Below are 18,628 nucleotides of genomic sequence, written 5' to 3'. Positions count from 1 at the left end.
CACGCTCGCTCGCGTTTCGCTCGCTCTACTATCCCTGAGGAAAAATGGGGACTACTCGTAGTCTATATCGAGGCCAGTTCATCAGAGCCTATTTCCCAGCCCTCCTTCTCGCTTCGGGAGACGACTAGGAGAGGACCCTGGGAACGAGGTTGCTTACAACTTCAGCGGCTTAAAAATGGAATTTGCTCTAAAGACAAGAGCCGATTACACTACTATAAGGCTAATATAACGCTAGCTTTGCTCCTAACAACTGAAAAAGTATAAAACAATTTTTAAAAGCTGGCAAGCTATAAGGCATTTGCGATTTATGCATGATTCATCTGCCGTTGTCAGTACTGAACCGGTGACCGTCGACTCATGTTCATCATCATCACAGACCGGGCAACAAACTGGGGCTGTTCCCACCTAGTAAACGCAACAAGGCAATCATATTACTGCCGCTTTTTACTGACACATTGTCACGGCGTCAAGAACAGTTAACTGGTGAATTAACTGTAATGTACGCCACTGCGCTTGATAAAATTTGACCCTTCGATGTGGTGCTCCGTTCTTATAGGGGATGGAGGAGAGGGGGGAGGGGAGGCTAGGAGCTTACTCGTGCGTAACCTATTCCCTCTAGCGATTAAGTGAAGCAAGACATTACTGGCCTCAAAATATGACCCATTTGTAAAATGAGCCTTTCCTTTGTCTGATCTCTTTTGTTTCTTCACTGCTGTTGCAAGCGCGACGGATTTTGGACTTCACTCATGGAAATGCAGCTTGTGCGGTTTATACTAAAATCATTTGCCCAAAAATGAATAAGAAACGGGATTCATAGACGCTAACCCCTTTTCGTTTGTAATGGGTCTCCCACTGTTATATACTCCTTGATACTTTTCGCTTCATTTCCAGATGTTCGCATCATCATCAGCGGGGAGGGGAGGGGCCAGAAAACTCCCAATCCATTCTCTTTTCTTTTAAAAGCAGATCTTTAGGGCCGAGGCGCCAATATGAAGTTAACTATTTAAATACGTACCTTCACAGCTCTTTTCAACCGTTGTCTTCACTAAAGTCAAGAGTTCTTGAAAATTTTTTGGCTGTAGAATATCATTGGGGTCAGTGACCAAAGTTGCCAGCTGCTCCCTGTCTACACTTCCAATACCAATCGCAATAATCTTGACACCCAAATCCTTGAACGGTTGTATTGCATCCTCAAGAGGTGTCTGATCAGGAACAAGGTCAAATCCAGTTTGGTTCCCGTAAGTAAGAATAACCATGACCTGAAAAAATAGCATATCAAATTGGTTGCCAGCCAACGGATCGAAACTGAGAACCTTATATTCTAAGAGGCTATTGGTACTGCAAAAACGTGCTTTTCGCTCGCTTGGTAATGCTCGAGAACATGCGGTTCCTTTTTTTTGTCCAAGCAAAATAACTTCCTTTGTCCTTTTCATTCTTTAAACATGTACGTTATTTAATGTATGCATGACATTCATGAGCAGTCCGTCCCAAGACTAACATTCTTAGCCAATTCACCAAAACCAGTACGATTCAAAATTGTAACACCAGATCATCGTCAAATGAATGCTTCTACGTGAAACTTCCAAAACTGAGCAAATGAAAAAATCTTTTTCAAGGATTGGTATATCGATTTGGAACTCTATCCCTTACTCTGTTAGAGGTAGAACTGTGAAAGGTTTGAACCAAGGAGTCATTTCAAAAGTAGGTTGAGTTTGATCGTCCAGGTGAAAGTAGTCCTGAATAGGACTGTTGTTGTTGACAGTGACTGACGTTTCGAAAACCTGTGCGGTAGTCATGTTCAGGGTCAAACTGAGTTGTATCACGTCAGTTGACGGTATCATACTCTGGTTATTGATCTTATTGGTCAATTACATCGCAATGTTATTGGTCGTCTGTCAGTTAAGCCGTGATGTTATTGGCTACGAAGACTCGTAATCAGTAATTGGAGCGTCTCGATCCGTCTATTATCACAGTTAAACAGTCGTCTATTGTTAGTCAAATTGTCATTCTCTCGTAGTTAGTTTTGCTTGATCTCGTCAATAAGTCGTTTGTACGGCGCTGGTAACTGTTGGCTACGATTCAGTGGCGTTTGCTCTAAGTTAGTAAACCAGCTTTCTAAAGTAAGACGTTGATAGCAGTCTGTAGAATACGTTATACATGTCGCAGAGTCCCAGTCAATTTGATGTTTCGTCTTTAAATGGTGCTCAGCAATGTGATTGTTGACGTCACCATTCTTCGTCGCTCGTTTGTGTTCGGTCAGTCTCGTGCTTAGGTTTCTGCCGGTTTCACCAATGTAAGAAGCCTGACAGTCGCAGCATTTGATCTTGTATACTGCTCCCTTTCTGTCCTCCGGTTTGTTTTTTCCTTGACATTAGTAAGCAGTCGCCGTAAAGTGGTTATCGGTTTGCGTGCAACACGTATATTGTAAGGTTGTAATATACGTGCAATAGTTTCATAGGTGCCTCTGATGTACGGTATAGTCGCTGTCGTAACAGGGCCAGAATTGGTCTGAATGTTGGAATCAGCGTTACTGTGAGTGTTCCGTCTAACAAAGTCCGTGTTGTAATTGTTCTTACTACCGTACTGAAAGTACGTTGAAGTCAAACTGAGGTTGAGTAGGTCCATAATGTCGTCTGTAGCTAGTGGTAGTTCAACAGTAGAGTTCTTAATAGCGTTCTCAGTACAGTCTAGAGCCAGTTGAAGTGGAATACTTCAAACTCAACCTACTTTTCTGTTAGATGTCTTCGTAAATCCAAGTTCCGAATCTTGAAACTTTAGAGCTTAAAAATGACTATATGGAAGTCTCCCAATTGCTCAATTACTTTAGCATGATTTATCTTAGCCTTGGAAAGCACTTTTTTTGTTTCATTTATTCATTTATCTGTTTTTTCTGGAAGGAAATTTTTCCATTTATTTTTCTTATTTAACCTTATTGTATAGTTATCTCAGTTAATACAATTTGTAGTCTGTCTACTTTGAATTGTCTTATTTCATCACCATAAGTTTGTTTTCATCTTTCTGCCGCCTCTGGCAATTAGCCTTTTATGCTATTATCAGCGGGAAAGTTTTTTTTTCCGATTTCTCAGTATTCCTGTAATCTATTATCTGAGTGTGTAATTAGTGTTGGATCTGAACTATGTGGAATAAAATTTTTGTTGATTTGTTGTTGTTCGAGTACAACTAAGAGAACGAAGATTTTCTCAATACGATGTGGTGCGCACATCAAGTCATCAAATGTTCGAAGGCGTTACAATCAGTGTTGCGATCGGGAAAGGGCTTAACCCGGCTCCTTTACTTAAAATGGCCGTGTTTACTTTTATGGTGTGTTTTACTTTTTTCCGATTTCTCAGTATTCCTGTAATCAATTATCTGAGTGTGTAATTAGTGTTGTATCTGAACTATGTGGAATAAAATTTTTGTTGATTTGTTGTTGTTCGAGTACAACTAAGAGAACGAAACTTTTCTCAATACGATGTGGTGCGCACATCAGGTCATCAAATGTTAGAAGGGTTCATGTTTTGGAATTTTAGAAGGAATAATAAATTACCGTTTCACCTCTTACCATTTTTGATAGAAAGGTTTCCGTTTAGTATACCTTCTATTGACAAATGGCACCCCTTTCACCCATTACCTAATTTAGAAGTTTGTATCTCTTTGAACGATAACTGTCAAATGCACTTTCTTTTCAATATAAATACTTCACAAAATTAGAAAATGTTCTCGACATAAAATCCTTCTGTAGTCCTTGGGTTCATGTTTTGTAATTTTAGAAGGAAAAATAAGTTACCGTTTCACACTTACCGGGGGACTTAAGGAAAATCACGGCGAATTTATTGATAGCTGCTTAATTAACTTTACCTTTCTTGAATCGTCTCTCATTCCTTCTTGCGGTGTGAATAATTGTTCCGAAGCAACCTTCAACGCCAAATCGATCCGTGTGATACCTGCAGTATGGGGTACTTGTTCCACAAAGTTTTTAATTTCTCGTTTGTCATAGGATCTTGAAAAATTGAACTGCAAACTAGCATTCCTGCTGTACTCAATCACACCAACATGGGTCTGATTAGGTCCAATCTGAAGAAAGTCTATCACTCGTTTGACGAACGTTTTTAAAATATCAAATTCCGATGGGAGAATACCGCTTGATGCATCTATGAGGAAGGCATAATCCGCAAAAGCATCCTCTGGGCCACACAATGGAGCTGAAAGACGAAAGATTGACATTATAGAAATATACATATTAAGGTCGAACCTCCATGAGCTACAACCATCTCCAATGAAGTGACTTCTTATCCATAAAAAAAAACATAATAATAATAATTCCCGGTAAAAGCTTACAGGTGAAACCTCTCGTATCGCATTCTAGTGTGGCCGCAACTACTTTCTGATCTCTAGTCTATGTTCACTGTAGGTACTATTGCTTATCCGGCGTTTTGCAGTCACTTGCTCAGTACCACATTGTAAATGCCTAACTACATCAGGATAAATATGTACAGAGAGAATAATTCTCATTACTTTTGATATGTACTAACAAAACTAGCTAGTGCCACACCTGTTTTTGTAAGCTGCAGCTTAAAGCCTTTGCAGCCAATTGCGTAATCTGAGGAGAACTTTAGGATGAGTGTGTTGCCACTGGATTCGATAGGATCGGGTAAATCACTTCCGCATAGTTTAGCCACACGTTTCTTTATATCTTTTGTGTCACCATTAAAAACCTCCAAATAATCAAACGGACATGATTCCACCTAGGAGGTGAAGCATACGTTACTCAGCGAGACGTAATTACTACAGAGTGTCTCAAAGGTTCGTTCCTCTACTCTATAAATCTATAATGCAGTATGATTGGACTTGGTAAGCAAATCGTTTAAACCAAAGTTGTGTGTTTCAATATAATTAAATATTTTATTCCTGTTGTGCCAACGTCAAACAGTATATTTTATACTTGTTGTGTACTTCTGCGCAACAAGTGTGCGTGTGCGAGTATGTTTTCCCGCCACATATTGTTTGTACTTTGTAGCCTAAATTACTCGAACTCCTTCTCTGTTGTTTGTGAATATCATGAAAGATAAACCCTCTTAACTCAAAACCGTTCAGCTATATGAGAGCATAAGCGTGTATACTTCGATTTACTGGCTTATCAGTCAACGAAATTAATACAAAAATGGAAAAATCCGAATGTTGGATGGTAAGATGGTTATCGAGAAATGAAGGTTTTAAAGACAGGGGAAAGTCAGGAATAAAACCGCTCAAATAGGTTTTTGAAAGAATTAACGTTAGGTACAATAGAGGAAACTCGACGATCAGGTAGCTGTCACAACAAATAGTAAGCTAAGTTTGGAGCAGGTTCATGGAAAGCAACGTTTGGAGACCCCTTAGAGGGCAATAAAATACCTCTACTCAGTGTGCAAAGCAACGTTCAGCTTGTCTCAAATTTGTAAACAAGTACAAAAGCCTTACTGTGGAAAGGGGTCGGGATGATTATCTTTTCTTGGATCAAAGCCCAAAATGTTAGTTACTTTAAAAATAGAATTTTAAATGTCGTTGCTAATCACTTAAAAACTTTGTTCCCTCATTAATTTATCACTTACTTTAAAGTCCATGAACGTTAGCTTTATTCGCGAGCCTTCATCAACGTAGATTTTCCACTCACAGTTTGCATTATTAGGATAGTTTAATGGGAATCCGGGACTAGTGATTTCACTAGTGTTGTTAATAGTTACGTTACCTCCGCACTGAACTGGAAGATAACCAATAGATGGTAACAAAGAAAATAATCAGTTATTAAACAAAATCAGACGCTAAATCTTGGAATACGCTCTTTTTATTCAGCACTGGGACAACTTTTAAAACCACCCGGGCTGTACTCAGAAAAAGTTGTTACGAGGCGGTTATACCCCACGACAGGACAATTATCTTAATCCGGCGTTCTTAAGACTTCCCGGATTTCTGTTGGCCTGAAACCTTGTTCTCTTTCTGCACATCGTTATAGAGTTGCTTTAGCTGCAATGAGCAATAGTTGCTTAGTCGTACGCGAATGAGGTATTTAACAATTATTCCTCGAGCCCGAATGGGCGTCTGAGTCTATAGCCCTGAGTCAAGAGGGTCTCAATGGGGTTAACCGATAGGCGTAAAACGGCCAAAAATTTAGCCGATAGCCGTAAAAATTGAAACATTTTAACCGTTAGCCGTAAAAAGGGTAAAAAAGAGTTAACCGTAAAAGAAAGTGTTCCCTAGATTTGCCACTTTTAAGGAAGGCACTAAACTCACTTATGGTTGCGTTTTTTATTTCCTGGCTAGTTTGACTCCGTACGCATGTTAGGCGAAGCGCCTTAACCAAGACCTAGGCTCCATTTCCGGCGCTCTCTCGGAGAACTAATTTTTTCCTTAGCGAAAGTATGGCTTCTTGCTAGGGATTAATATTTGCAATTTTCCGGAGTTCGTGCCCTCGAAACACTAGTGAAACAACACGTAGAGATGTCACTGTTTGTAAAATAAACAATATTTCCCTGTTTTTCTCTGACGCTACCGTAGACATTGCCATGCCTAGTCCCTGTACGGCGTCTTCCCACGCAATCTCGGTCAAGGCATTTCGGTGGCGAACTCGCTAGGACCACGTGACCCGAAACGCATTAGCCGCGCGGATAATGCGGCCTACGGACAAGGCAACGGCAGACAGTCCTTCGCTATCATTAAAAACACTGGACACGGGAATTTTGTTATTGGCCGTTTTCACGCCTAGAGCTAGAAATGGATCATCCGTCTGAAACTAACCACTGTACAGTCCCGTCCTCCCCACAGACCACCTTCTCCGATTTTTTCTAGGGGGGGGGGGGGGGGAAGGGCGGCTGTACACAGGCTATCTGGAACGGATAATCCCCTCTTCAAAAGTTAGGTGGATTGTTCATTCAAAATTAAAACTATTCCATTTTCAAATTAACACGTATTACCTATCTGACGCGAATCGTCAAACGGATAACCCGTCTCTAATGTGAAAACGGCCATTTCTGTTATAATGAATATCGCGTCCCGGCCTTGAGTTGGGCGTTCGCGTGTCTGCTTTTGCTTTTTCACAAAGATTATTTTTAAATTGACTATTGACATTTCTAAGTGTAAAATAATATTAGAAGTGGAATACTTTATAAAAAGTATGATCTAACAAATGTTAAAATTTTGAAAAGAATAGCTTATCTCATCCCGAGATGATCCGAAGACCTTTATTCAAAAAAATACAGGTTAATTAATATTTAACTTTTTAAAACAAAAGAAGTTAATTTTTAACTTTTTCGTTAACCGTAACTGAAAAAAAATAACCGATATCCGTAAAAGAGCCAAAATTTTAGTCGATAACCGTAAAAGCCACCACCCCATTGAGACCCTCAGTCAATGGGCTATTGACTCAGAGGCCATGAGGTTAAGAGGAATAATTGTTTCAGTAAAATCCAACTACTTGGTAAAAACTATCGAAACAAAAAAACTTTAGCTAGTTTAAGCCAGACTTAAAACCTTTGTTTTGGTTTTCAAAGCCGGCGCTTTTCGCTACTAGTGGGCTATAACATATAGCCTATATTTAGTGGTAGCTCAACCAATCAGAACGCAGCAGACCACCAGTTCTATTTCAACTAAAAGAAGTTAGCTATAAGATCAGAAGAAGTTAAATTTAATCAATTTCCTTTTCTGTTGACTTGTATGTTGAATTAGCATGGCTTTCTTTCCATCCGATGATTTTGTTTTGTAGTATTCAATGCGCACCTTCAAGTTACTTTCGAAAAAACACGATTTGGAGTTTATAAGTTAATGACCGGCTGTCTTCCTACAGACATGATTTTGACCAGAATTTCGGGCAACTAGTCTATTTTAGAGAAAACTGAAGACACTTAGGAAAGCAACGTTTGTAGCGTCATGTCAAAATGAAAGGGAAAACGACTTACTTCCGGTTGATGTGCGTCGCTCAAAAAGGTATTTGATTTAACTCCCCATTAACCTGAGAAAATGCCCTCCCCTCCATTATCTTAAAAAGTGTCAAAGTATCTCAAAAGCAAAAAAGAGCTCCTGATCGCAGGTTAAAGCGACATTAAGGTTGCGTTCCCTTTAGCCAAACATTTTTCGGATTTTATACAATCCAGATTGTTTGTACTTTCGTGCTAGCCGGAACAAAAATCTGAGAAGAGATGGCTGCTGCGCACTGATCTTCTCAATTTCCTCGCATCTGTTTTTATAATTATCTTCGTTAAATTATGAGTCTTCTCGTGCAGCGATGGAAGGAAAAGTAGCTCTTTAACAAGTAGCTGTCCTTACTGGGCCTTGTAACTTGAAAATATCTGTAATTTTAACCAAACAAGCTCAGAAGACAATTACGAAGCTTTAAAAATGCTTTGAGGCGAGCACTAAACACACATCGGACATTTCACGGTGAGAATCTCCAAGCGCTCTCGTTTCTTTACGGATTTAGAGTTACCCCAGTGCAACTTGAATCAATTAAACTACGGTCCTTAAGCGGCATAAAACAACGGAGGAGTGTAAAATCTTTTTGCCTGAACTGACTTTGACCAGCCATGTTTATCGAGATACCAGCTCATTCTGGTGATCAAAGAGCAGTTTCGTTAAATGGAACGAAAATCTGAAACCAGGTTGAGATACCAGTCTGAACGATCCAAACGTCGAGATCGATGGTTCAGATTATTAATGGAACGATAAATCATTGTAAAATCAGGATTTTGATTGGTCAAAAGGAACGCAACCTAAACCCCATCACCTTCTCCCTGGCCCGGTAGGGGTCTGTGTCTAGTAAAACAAATTCTTTCCGAAATGACGAACCGGCGGGGGAATGGGGCACGTCTTGATGACGAAACCTTACCTCGTTGCCAGGGAACTCGATACCTCTGTCCATGTAGTGACCATCGCCCAAAGGGACCATGGAAAAAGAAATTATACGGACCTTGAAGGAAAGATCATGGTCACCACATCATTTTGAGTTAGTGTAAGGATCGTTCTAGTTAATAGAAGGTCGGAGGACGGCGACGGCAACAAAAATCACATAAAGTGAGATCTCTTTCCCTGTTCAATCTTCATCGACATAATTCAACTCAATTGCTTTGTCAAAAGCTTACTAGGCGAATTATCCTGGAGTTGAATTCCTAAGAACCATATCCGCTGAACTTCAGAAAGAGAAAGAAAAGTGAAGTCCTCCTTAAAACGTGAAATTAGGAATTAAGGCATTTCCACGTCGTAATCGTGCAGTGTCGGCAAAGCAATGAACAAAAACAAGTGTGCTGCACGTGAAGAATTATTGACGTTCTCGTTGCCATCGCCGTTATCGGATCTTAAGGTCCCCAGATAGTAATTAATATTCCTAGTTTATTACAGACTAGCCTATAAAGCGGTTAATTCTTGCCGGGGAATCCTAGTTTAGCAGCGAGAAGAGTTCAAACCTCGCTTTACGGACACCTGCTTACAGCTGTTACCACTAACACGCGCCCTCAAAGGTTTTTTCTTCGGTTCAAACCTGCGTTTTGGTGGAGGTCAATTGGCCTAGAGAAGATTCTTTCCCTGTTTCTCGAGCACTTGGAAGAACATGTCGGCGTTTTATAAGTCGTTTTTCCAATATTTTGCTACAGGATCTGACACGAAGTACGAATTTGTTACACGCTGTAATTTACAAAGCTCTACAACCACATAATCTTTCTCAATACACGCTCGCAACTCGCTGAGTTCTTGCTAATTCTGCGATGTATGTAAATGGCAAACCGTAACCACGATAAATTCTTGTTGTTGCCGTTGTAAGGGTTGTTGATTGTATTCGACAACATGAAGAATAATCAGTAGATCTGCAGGTTGCAAAATTCATTTTCGAAAACAGCCTCCATTCAGAGGAAACTTTTTCCCTTGTCTGTGTGATATCTTTCGTTTCTTTGAATTTATACTCTTTGGCAATTCGTCGACGGCTCCCGTGTTTTCATACAATCAAATAAATAAACAACTTAAAAACCTTAACGAAAACTATAGAGAGTGTTTCGGCTATTTCACACAGCTCGCAGAGTCCTCGTTGTTTTAACAATATAATCCTTCATCTTATTGGGCTTCGCCCTTCATTCAGCGATGAGGGAACCTTCTCTGTCGGGAGCGCGTGAGAAAACCATGGAAACAATTTGTTGACGCTGTCCACGGAAACTCAGGTTTCAACAGAGAGGAAAAGCCATTCAAGGGCGCGTGTTAGTGGTAACCACTGAAATACGGACACTTTGTTATTACGGACAGTTTTCTTTGCCCCTGGGGAAAGCTCTTAGCAAATACATTTTCTCTAAATTCAACCCGCTTAATACGGACACCAGTTAATGCTGTCAATGGACACTTAGTTCTTGTCCAATCAACGAATTCTTATAGAAAGCCAACCTCGCTAATGCGGACACTTCATTATCAACTGTGAGCTGCATGTAAATAGACCTTTCCTTTTTCAAGGAAAAAAACTCCTTCAGTTGACAGCATGTCGATGTTCCCAGCCCTACAATATACCGGATAGGATGATTTGTAGAGGTCAATTTTTGGCACCAAACGAGTTATACACGAGAAGGGTTTTGATTGAAAAGAGTTTTTTTTTACTTTAATAACATGACCCGCTTACTACGTTAGTTAACGCGGACACTTTTTGTGATACCTCTATTTCAGAGTTAACTGGGTTTGACTGTATGTTAGGTTTTTTTTTTTTTACTTCAAAGCAAACAGGCTTTCACTGGTATCATGATTAAAGTGGCATCGTGATCAATTAACAGCAGTCAGGTTTACTCAGTTGTTTTCGGAGTAATAACCGACTGACGGTAAATTTTTCTTGTTTGCTGTCCTGGGTCAGGGGGGCGGGACTCAAGCTTTTTCCCATTTTCCCTGAGCTGGGGACAGGACTTCCTGTCTTTTAGAAGGACGGGACAGAACGACAAAAATTTTCAAATCCCCTGTCGGTAGTAGCTCTCTTCTATGCTTTGAAAGAAGGACGTTCTAAGAAAGAAACAATAATATATCGTCATGTCACGAACGAGGGAAAAAAGAAAAAATTGAACAAAAACGTGCCCCCTGCTCTTTTCGACCATTAGCTCATAAATATGTATCCAGCTTTATTCTTTCATGATGCTATTAGGTAATCTACAAACTGATATGTTACTCGGGCGTTTTTTAAAGTTATCTTATCACTAAGCACACTTTCCATTACCATTACCTTTCACTCCTCCATGTTGATGTCTCATCCATTGCATTCGTCTCCGTGGTAGGGGAGAAATCCAAAAACCAGAGACCATAACAGGCAAAATCAAACCGATGAACAGCCTAGAAAAATGAAGCAGAATTTAACCGGTTTAGGTCATCATTGATAATAAATTTACTGCATGATGTCTGGAATTAACTTACAAGCAGCGTAATAAAGTTAGGTACTGCATGTTTCGTCCTTCGCGGTTAAACCTGAACTGTAGTTTGCCGTCACCGTGGGGTTCTTTCAATTATCTCAATATGGTAACCTTACCCCCAAAAATGTCATTTGTTGTGAACCCTCAGATGACCTTGAATATATTAAACTTTCATCAAGGATTCTAAAAAAGGAAGAACTGACTCCGGAAATTCCCAAACGATTCCATTTACTCGCAGCCTTGGTCATTTCAGAAGCTTGACCGGTCTTTTAGGTGAATGAGAACAAGGCAAGGTACGCGGCAGAACGCGAATCGAATTCCTGAGTTTCGAGTCGTTTCCAATTCAGTTTTCATTCTAAGTTTCCATGGCGTGTCAAGAAAAAGGGTGTTTTTGTTTTCAGTACTTGATTTTATTTTCTGCCAAAAAGTACGATTAACATTTTTGGAGTTTTAACTAGGCGAACTAGGCTTAAAAATAACTCAATCCGTTTAAAATGTCTTGGTTGAAAAGAGGACAGTGTTGGATGTTGTAGTTCCTCTGTTTCTGAAGTGCCAGTTGTACAAGGATTTGGTGTCGCACCCCTCCCCCCCCACCCCCCCACCCCCCCCCCCCCCTATGACCGACAAGCGTTGAAATGTAACGTTTATCTGTCTCCTACTTCGAATTCAGCTGTAGTATCGCAGTATCACCGTTTGTTTCAAAATTATTTGTTACCGTCATGTTTCATTTGGTGTAACATCTCCTATGAAATGTTCCTGTCAGGAGACTATAACCCTGTCGTGTAATAGAATCCACTTACCATTAATATTTTTCACCTTGATGTGACATTTTCTTCCTTGATATCATTTTACTACCATGATGTGACATTTTCTTCCTTAATATCATTTTACTACCGTGACGTGACATTTTCTGCCTTGATATCATTTTACTACCGTGATGTAACATTTTCTTCCTTGATATCATTTTACTACTGTGATGTGACATTTTTTACCTTGATATCATTTTACTACCGCGATGTGACATTTTCTTCCTTGATATCATTTTACTACTGTGATGTGACTTTTTTTACCTTGATATCATTTTACTACCGCGATGTGACATTTTCTTCCTTGATATCATTTTACTACTGTGATGTGACATTTTTCTACCTTGATATCATCATTTTACTACCGTGATGGAACATTTTCTACCTTGATATCATTTTACCACTGTGGTGTGACACTTTCTTCCTTGATATCATTTTACTACCGTGACGTGACATTTTCTACCTTGATATCATTTTACTACCGCGATGTGACATTTTCTTCTTTGATATTATTTTACTACCGTGATGTGACATTTTTCTAACTTGATATCATTTTACTACTGTGGTGTCACACTTTCTTCCTTGATATCATTTTACTACCGTGACGTAACATTTTCTGCCTTGATATCATTTTACTACTGTGGTGTGACACTTTCTTCCTTGATATCATTTTACTACCGTGACGTAACATTTTCTACCTTGATATCATTTTACTTCCGTGATGTAACATTTTCTTCCTTGATACCATTTTACTACCGTGACGTGACATTTCCTACCTTGATATCATTTTACTACTGTGATGTGACATTTTCTTCCTTGATGTCATTTTACTATAGTGATGTGACATTTTCTTTCTTGATACCATTTTACCTCCGTGATGGGACATTTTCTACCTTGATATCATTTCACTACCGTAATGGAACATTTTCTACTACTACCTTTTTATAAAATAACTAAGATAGTACGCGAGCTTTGATTGGCCGAGAGGTGTGTTTGCATGAGAGTATGTAAACATAGTTGTGACGTCAAGATGTTTTGCTTTTCGCGCGCTAATCACGCAAGCACGAATTTGAAAAAGGTTTTGAGTTGAAAAACTTGACAAGTTTACTTTATTTACCCATTTCCTCGGCGGTTGAAACTTGAAAAATCTTTAGAAACAAGCTGTGTCTGTTGTGCTTACCAACTAATTTGCATTATGACAATTAGCACTTACACGACGGGAGCAAGGACTCACTTTTTCACAGTGCAAGAGCCTAGTTGACGTGTCATTTCCGCCCTGGCACCCGTCGTGTAAGTGCTAATTGTCATAATGCAAATTAGTTGGTAAGCGCAACGGTGGTCACAGGCACTGGACGAAAGCCAGACGTGCCTCGAAGTCCGGCACAAATGGCTCGATTTGATTGGGAAATTATGGATCTTTTTTCGAGCCGATCTCCCAGAGGGGAAGAAGAGGTTTCCCTCTTGGGCTGGAGCTGAAAAATTTGCAGCGGATTTGAATTTCGGCGAAAAAAACGGCATTCTTGTTGCGACTGGTCCTGGACCCTGCCAGATCGAAGTTACCAGCCTTCACTTCGTTCTATGAAAGGACACTGGGAGGAGTAACAGTGGTTAGGCAATAATGCACCTATCAATGTAAATCCCGTTGGGGGGGGGGGAGTGCTGGCAAGGGACGGGAATTTGATGCCTGAGACTATCCCCCTGTCGGGCTTTTGATCGTGCGAAGCGACCCCGGGGTCGAAACATTTGACTTTGACCGACAGAAGCCTGGTATCAATTCAGAAGCGGTTACCAAGTCCGTCCCTCGAGGCTTTCTGAAAGTCACGCTGTTGGAGAAAGGTGTGAAGTTTTCATTTGTTTTAATCGCCATAATCCGATACTTTAAACTGTCATCTAAACAGATAATAAGAACGAGAAGTCCGAAGACTACAGCAAAGCTGATTTAAAACAACGTGTATTGTTTTTTATAACAATATTTCGGCTGGCCATACCAGCCTTCTTCAGGTTTACAGATGTTACTGAACTTATGTAGCAATCACAGTATTATATAGATGAAGAATGTCGCAATAAAAGGGAGAGGCGGAAATGACGTACAACATAAAAACTGGAAAAGAAAAATACTAAGGATATGGATTACAATAATTCGCCACTGCGGTTTAGGCCATGAGGTTCAAGAGTCATGGCCTTATCTATCAAATGCGACTCCCTGGCCTTACGAACTGAGTCACATGAAGAAATGAATTTTCTCTAGTGGGATTAACGGCATGTCAGTATGAGAATGGTTAGAGTGAGAGAGAAAGTGTTCAGAAACAGTAGTGGGTTTAGATTTAATGTTAGTTTTGTCGACTGCACGTCTGTGTTCGTTAAATCTGTCCTTGAGACGTCGCTTAGTTTCACCTATATATTGTAAATTACAACGGTTACATTGAACCATGTAGATAACATTTTTAGTGTTACAAGTAACGCTCCATCACTTCACACATTACTTGTAACACTAAAAATGTTATCTACATGGTTCAATGTAACCGTTGTAATTTACAATATATAGGTGAAACTAAGCCACGTCTCAAGGACAGATTTAACGAACACACTGACGTCCAGTCGACAAAACTAACATTAAATCTAAAGCCACTACTGTTTCTCAACACTTTCTCCCTCACTCTAACCATTCTCATACTGACATACAGTTAATCCCACTAGAGAAAATTCATTCTTCACGTGACTCAGTTCGTAAGGCCAGGGAGTCGCATTTGATAGATAAGGCCATGACTCTTGAACCTCATGGCCTAAACCGCAGTGACGAATTATTGTAATCCATATCCTTAGTATTTTTCTTTTCCAGTTTTTATGTTGTACGTCATTTCCGCCTCTCCCTTTTATTGCGACATTCTCCATCTATATAATATTGTGATTGCCACATAAGTTCAGTAACATCTGTAAACCTGAAGAAGGCTGGTATGGCCAGCCGAAATATTGTTATAAAAAACAATACACGTTGTTTTAAATCAGCTTTGCTGTAGTCTTTGGACTTCTCGTTCTTGTTCTTTATATTTTGGCTGATTTGATCTCTTCTCTAGAGATCCAACGTTTACAACTAGCAGGATCTTCGTCCACGGCTTTTGCAGTTAATTTAATCCTTTATTAAACAGATAATGTCTATTTTGAGAAAGTTTTTATCTTCAAGTTCCCATCTGATTGTAAATCTCGATTGAAATCGAATTCCACCATGAAAGTCAGAGGATTTTTTACGGGTCACTGATCCGACCTGTTCCGACATTCGCAGATGTTATCAAGCATTTTACGTTTCATTAATATTATGATAGCACGGTCAATCTTCCTAGAGTGATTTTGTTGTTCAAAATAAGAGATGCTAGTGGAGAGAGAAAATACTTAATTACGGCGAGTAATTTAACGGAGCTTACGTTTAGTAAGGACGTACTTTTGAAATGTTCTTTTAATTCGTTTTATACAGTATTATAGTATTGTTTGTTTAGATTTTTCCCCTAGGGTGGGGGCTTTTTTGACACTTTTGATTGACCTTTCGTTTCCCACCCTGGGGAATTTGATCCAAAAATTTTAAAATTTGTCAAATCCCCACCCCTTGCCCGCACTCCCCCCCCCCCCCCCCCCCCCACGGGGTTTACATTGATAGGTGTATAAAGCCAAAAAAACCCGTAAAACGACAAACAGATACCAAAACGCAGTGGAATACATTGCAGGTAAGTATTTTTTATTCATTCCATTTAAGAAAAAGTAAGGTTTAGCGTTATTTAGCGTTCGCAGATCTCAGGAATATATTTCTCATACTAAGTCTCTTATATTTTCAACGGTCGCCTGTAACGCGACACCGGCGCGTCATCCCTCCTAGCCTGAGTTTGGGCCGCCTGTGATTACGCGTACAAGCTTCGTGTACAAGACTTTGCGACTGGTAAGAATTTCTCTTTTAATCAATGCTCTAAACAAGAGAGTTTTGCTTTTTTTCTTGGGAAAGTTATTTTATAAAAGCAATAAGAAACTTTCTTCCTGTGTTTGCATATCCTGATATAAACACTCGAGGGGTTGGGAAATTTCTCAACAGTTATATGCAAACCCTCGACTTCGTCTCGTGTTTGCATGACTGTCTCGAATTCTCCCAACCCCTCTCGTGTTTATATCAGGCTATGCAAACGCGGATAACGTTTTCTATTGCTTAAATATCATTTTACTACCGTGCTATGACATTTTCTACCTTATCATTTTAACGGCCTGTGATGGAACATTTTCTATCTTTATATCATTTTACTCGGTGACGTGACATTTTCTACCTAAAGGCTGACTATTTCTGTGTTATTCAACTCACAACTTAGATTTGCGATTTGTAGGCAAAAATATCTTATTAGGTAATAAAGAGGAAATAATAACATTCCATTCAAACACATTCTATGATTGCGAGTCCCATTTTAAAATACTAAAAAGCTCCTTTCACTTGTCGCCCGTCCCCTGACTGCTTTCAGTCGCTACCGCCGTAGAAAAATCCGCATTGACACGTATTTCAGTTCCGTCTATGGCGTTCCAGTTCCGCCAAAATTCAATGTTCCAGTTTACATTGTACTTTGCACAATCTATCCTACATTTTGTGTTTGTCATTTGAGTTTGCATTCGCGATTCAACTTTTTTGCATTCAACATTCAACTTTGATTTACGCAACATTCAAGTTTCTGCCTTCGACATTCAACTTTTCATAAGCAACAGCCAAGTTTTCGAATTCGACCTTCAAGTTCCGTGGAATGTACATTCATTTTTTCGCATCCAACATTTAGCATTTGTCCTTTAAGTTTTCGCCTCCGACATCCCACTATGGGCATTGTACTTACAAGTTTCCGCATTCGGCATTCAACTTTTCGTATTTGACTTTTACCCGCTGGTCAGCGACCGATAGAGATCGTGGGCACAATTGACCTGAACCACCCCCGCTTAAATGGTGGTCGAGAGTCGGTCGAGAGACTTCCCAGTGGAGTAGACTCGGGAGATCTTCTCCACTCCCGAAAAACCAGACGTCGACAACAGATAGAACCAAGAGAGAATGATCCTCATTCTCTCTTGATAGAACTGAGCTTCCATTTCGCTCAAAAAAGCTCTAAACTGCATCTAAAAATAGACCAGTCTGTAAAACCGTATGACAAAGGCCTAATATGGGAGTCGCGTGCTCGCTCCGGGTTAAGCTTCCTAAACTCTTGTGAAGGCAAACCTCAACGACAAACCAGTGATGAGATTCAACCGGATCTTTAGTAGACCTGGATTAATAAAGTCTTCAATACCAAACCTTAAAATTAGAACTTTTTACAGTACTGACTGATCCGGCCTTTATCCGGCAGCAAGAGTGATAGAAAAAATATAGAGAGAAAACAAAAATAAAATGGTGACATATTTGCAGTTCATGTCTTTTTATCATAAAGGTTCCTACGTGTCCCCGATATAAGGTCAGCCTGGTCATATCACTGGTACCCTAGAACCACAAAATATAATAACAAACAAGAACAACAACTTCAATACAAGCTTTATTGGCAAGAGTGCTACTGTTCCTACTGAAGCAAAATCACTGAAATAAAATTAAAACTCGAAATCATTTGCAGTTATTAGAACTGAGTCCCCAAGTATAATCATTCTGACTTTATAACAAACTGCCACAGTTATCATTATCATCATCATCATCATCATCATCATCATCATCATCATCATCATCATCATCATCATCATCATCATCATCATCATCATCATCATTATCACTTATTCAGAAATTTTGCCATTTACGTGAAACGAGCGTGTTATATCCGACAGATTATAACAAAAGTAAAATGAAAACATTGCATAAAAAGTCAAGTACTATCCACGGTACCTATCAAGGCCAGTTCATTAGATTTCTCCTGAAAAAGCCTATTTCCCAGCCTCGTTCCCAGGTTCCTCTCCTATTTGCCCTCTATCGCTCTGGGAGACGAGTAAGAGAGGACCCTGGGAGCGAGGTTGCGCATTTCCAGCAACTTTTTATATGCCAATTAAAAATGGAATATGCTCTAAAGACAGGGGCCAATTAGCTGAAGACTCTTAGAGCAATTTTCGTATGACCTTCAAAAATGGTTTCGGTAAGTGTTCATTATTTGTTTTATCAACCAGTGGATGAAAAGATCAAAACATGGACTCTTCGTTTTCCCGCCAAAGAAAACCCTAATATGGAGAAGGCTTTGTTCGATTGGCCAATTGTGTTGCCGTATGACGTCAAAGCGAAGTATCGATTGATTTCTAGAAAGTTCTCGGGCATGAAGTTTTTTTTCACCCCAGCATTCGCTTAGCCAACCAAAAGCCACGCGCGTTTGTATCCGTTCGATAAACCAATCAAATAACTCTATTTCCGTTCGTTTGTTGTTTCTGTTTCATTCGCGCGTTTTCATTTCAAGGTCATAC

At 39.7% G+C, this 18,628-nt stretch overlaps 1 protein-coding gene across 1 annotated transcript; it reads right to left on the bottom strand.

The window, feature by feature from the left end:
- Positions 1–333: 333 nt before the first annotated feature.
- Positions 334–5,766, bottom strand: LOC140951232 (cartilage matrix protein-like). The gene is made up of 5 exons (XM_073400462.1): positions 5,589–5,766; positions 4,553–4,745; positions 3,859–4,202; positions 1,016–1,259; positions 334–405 (listed from the first exon to the last, which is right to left on the bottom strand). Exons 1-5 carry the CDS (start codon positions 5,598–5,600, stop codon positions 371–373), a joined length of 828 nt encoding a protein of 275 aa, XP_073256563.1. The 5' UTR covers positions 5,601–5,766; the 3' UTR covers positions 334–370.
- Between the last annotated feature and the right edge of the window lie 12,862 nt (positions 5,767–18,628).

The sequence above is a fragment of the Porites lutea genome, chromosome 10 (assembly GCF_958299795.1).
Source record: "Porites lutea chromosome 10, jaPorLute2.1, whole genome shotgun sequence".
In the NCBI taxonomy this organism is placed as follows: domain Eukaryota; kingdom Metazoa; phylum Cnidaria; class Anthozoa; order Scleractinia; family Poritidae; genus Porites; species Porites lutea.
Note: the sequence above shows the minus strand (reverse complement) of the source record. Positions and strands in the feature narration are given on the sequence as shown.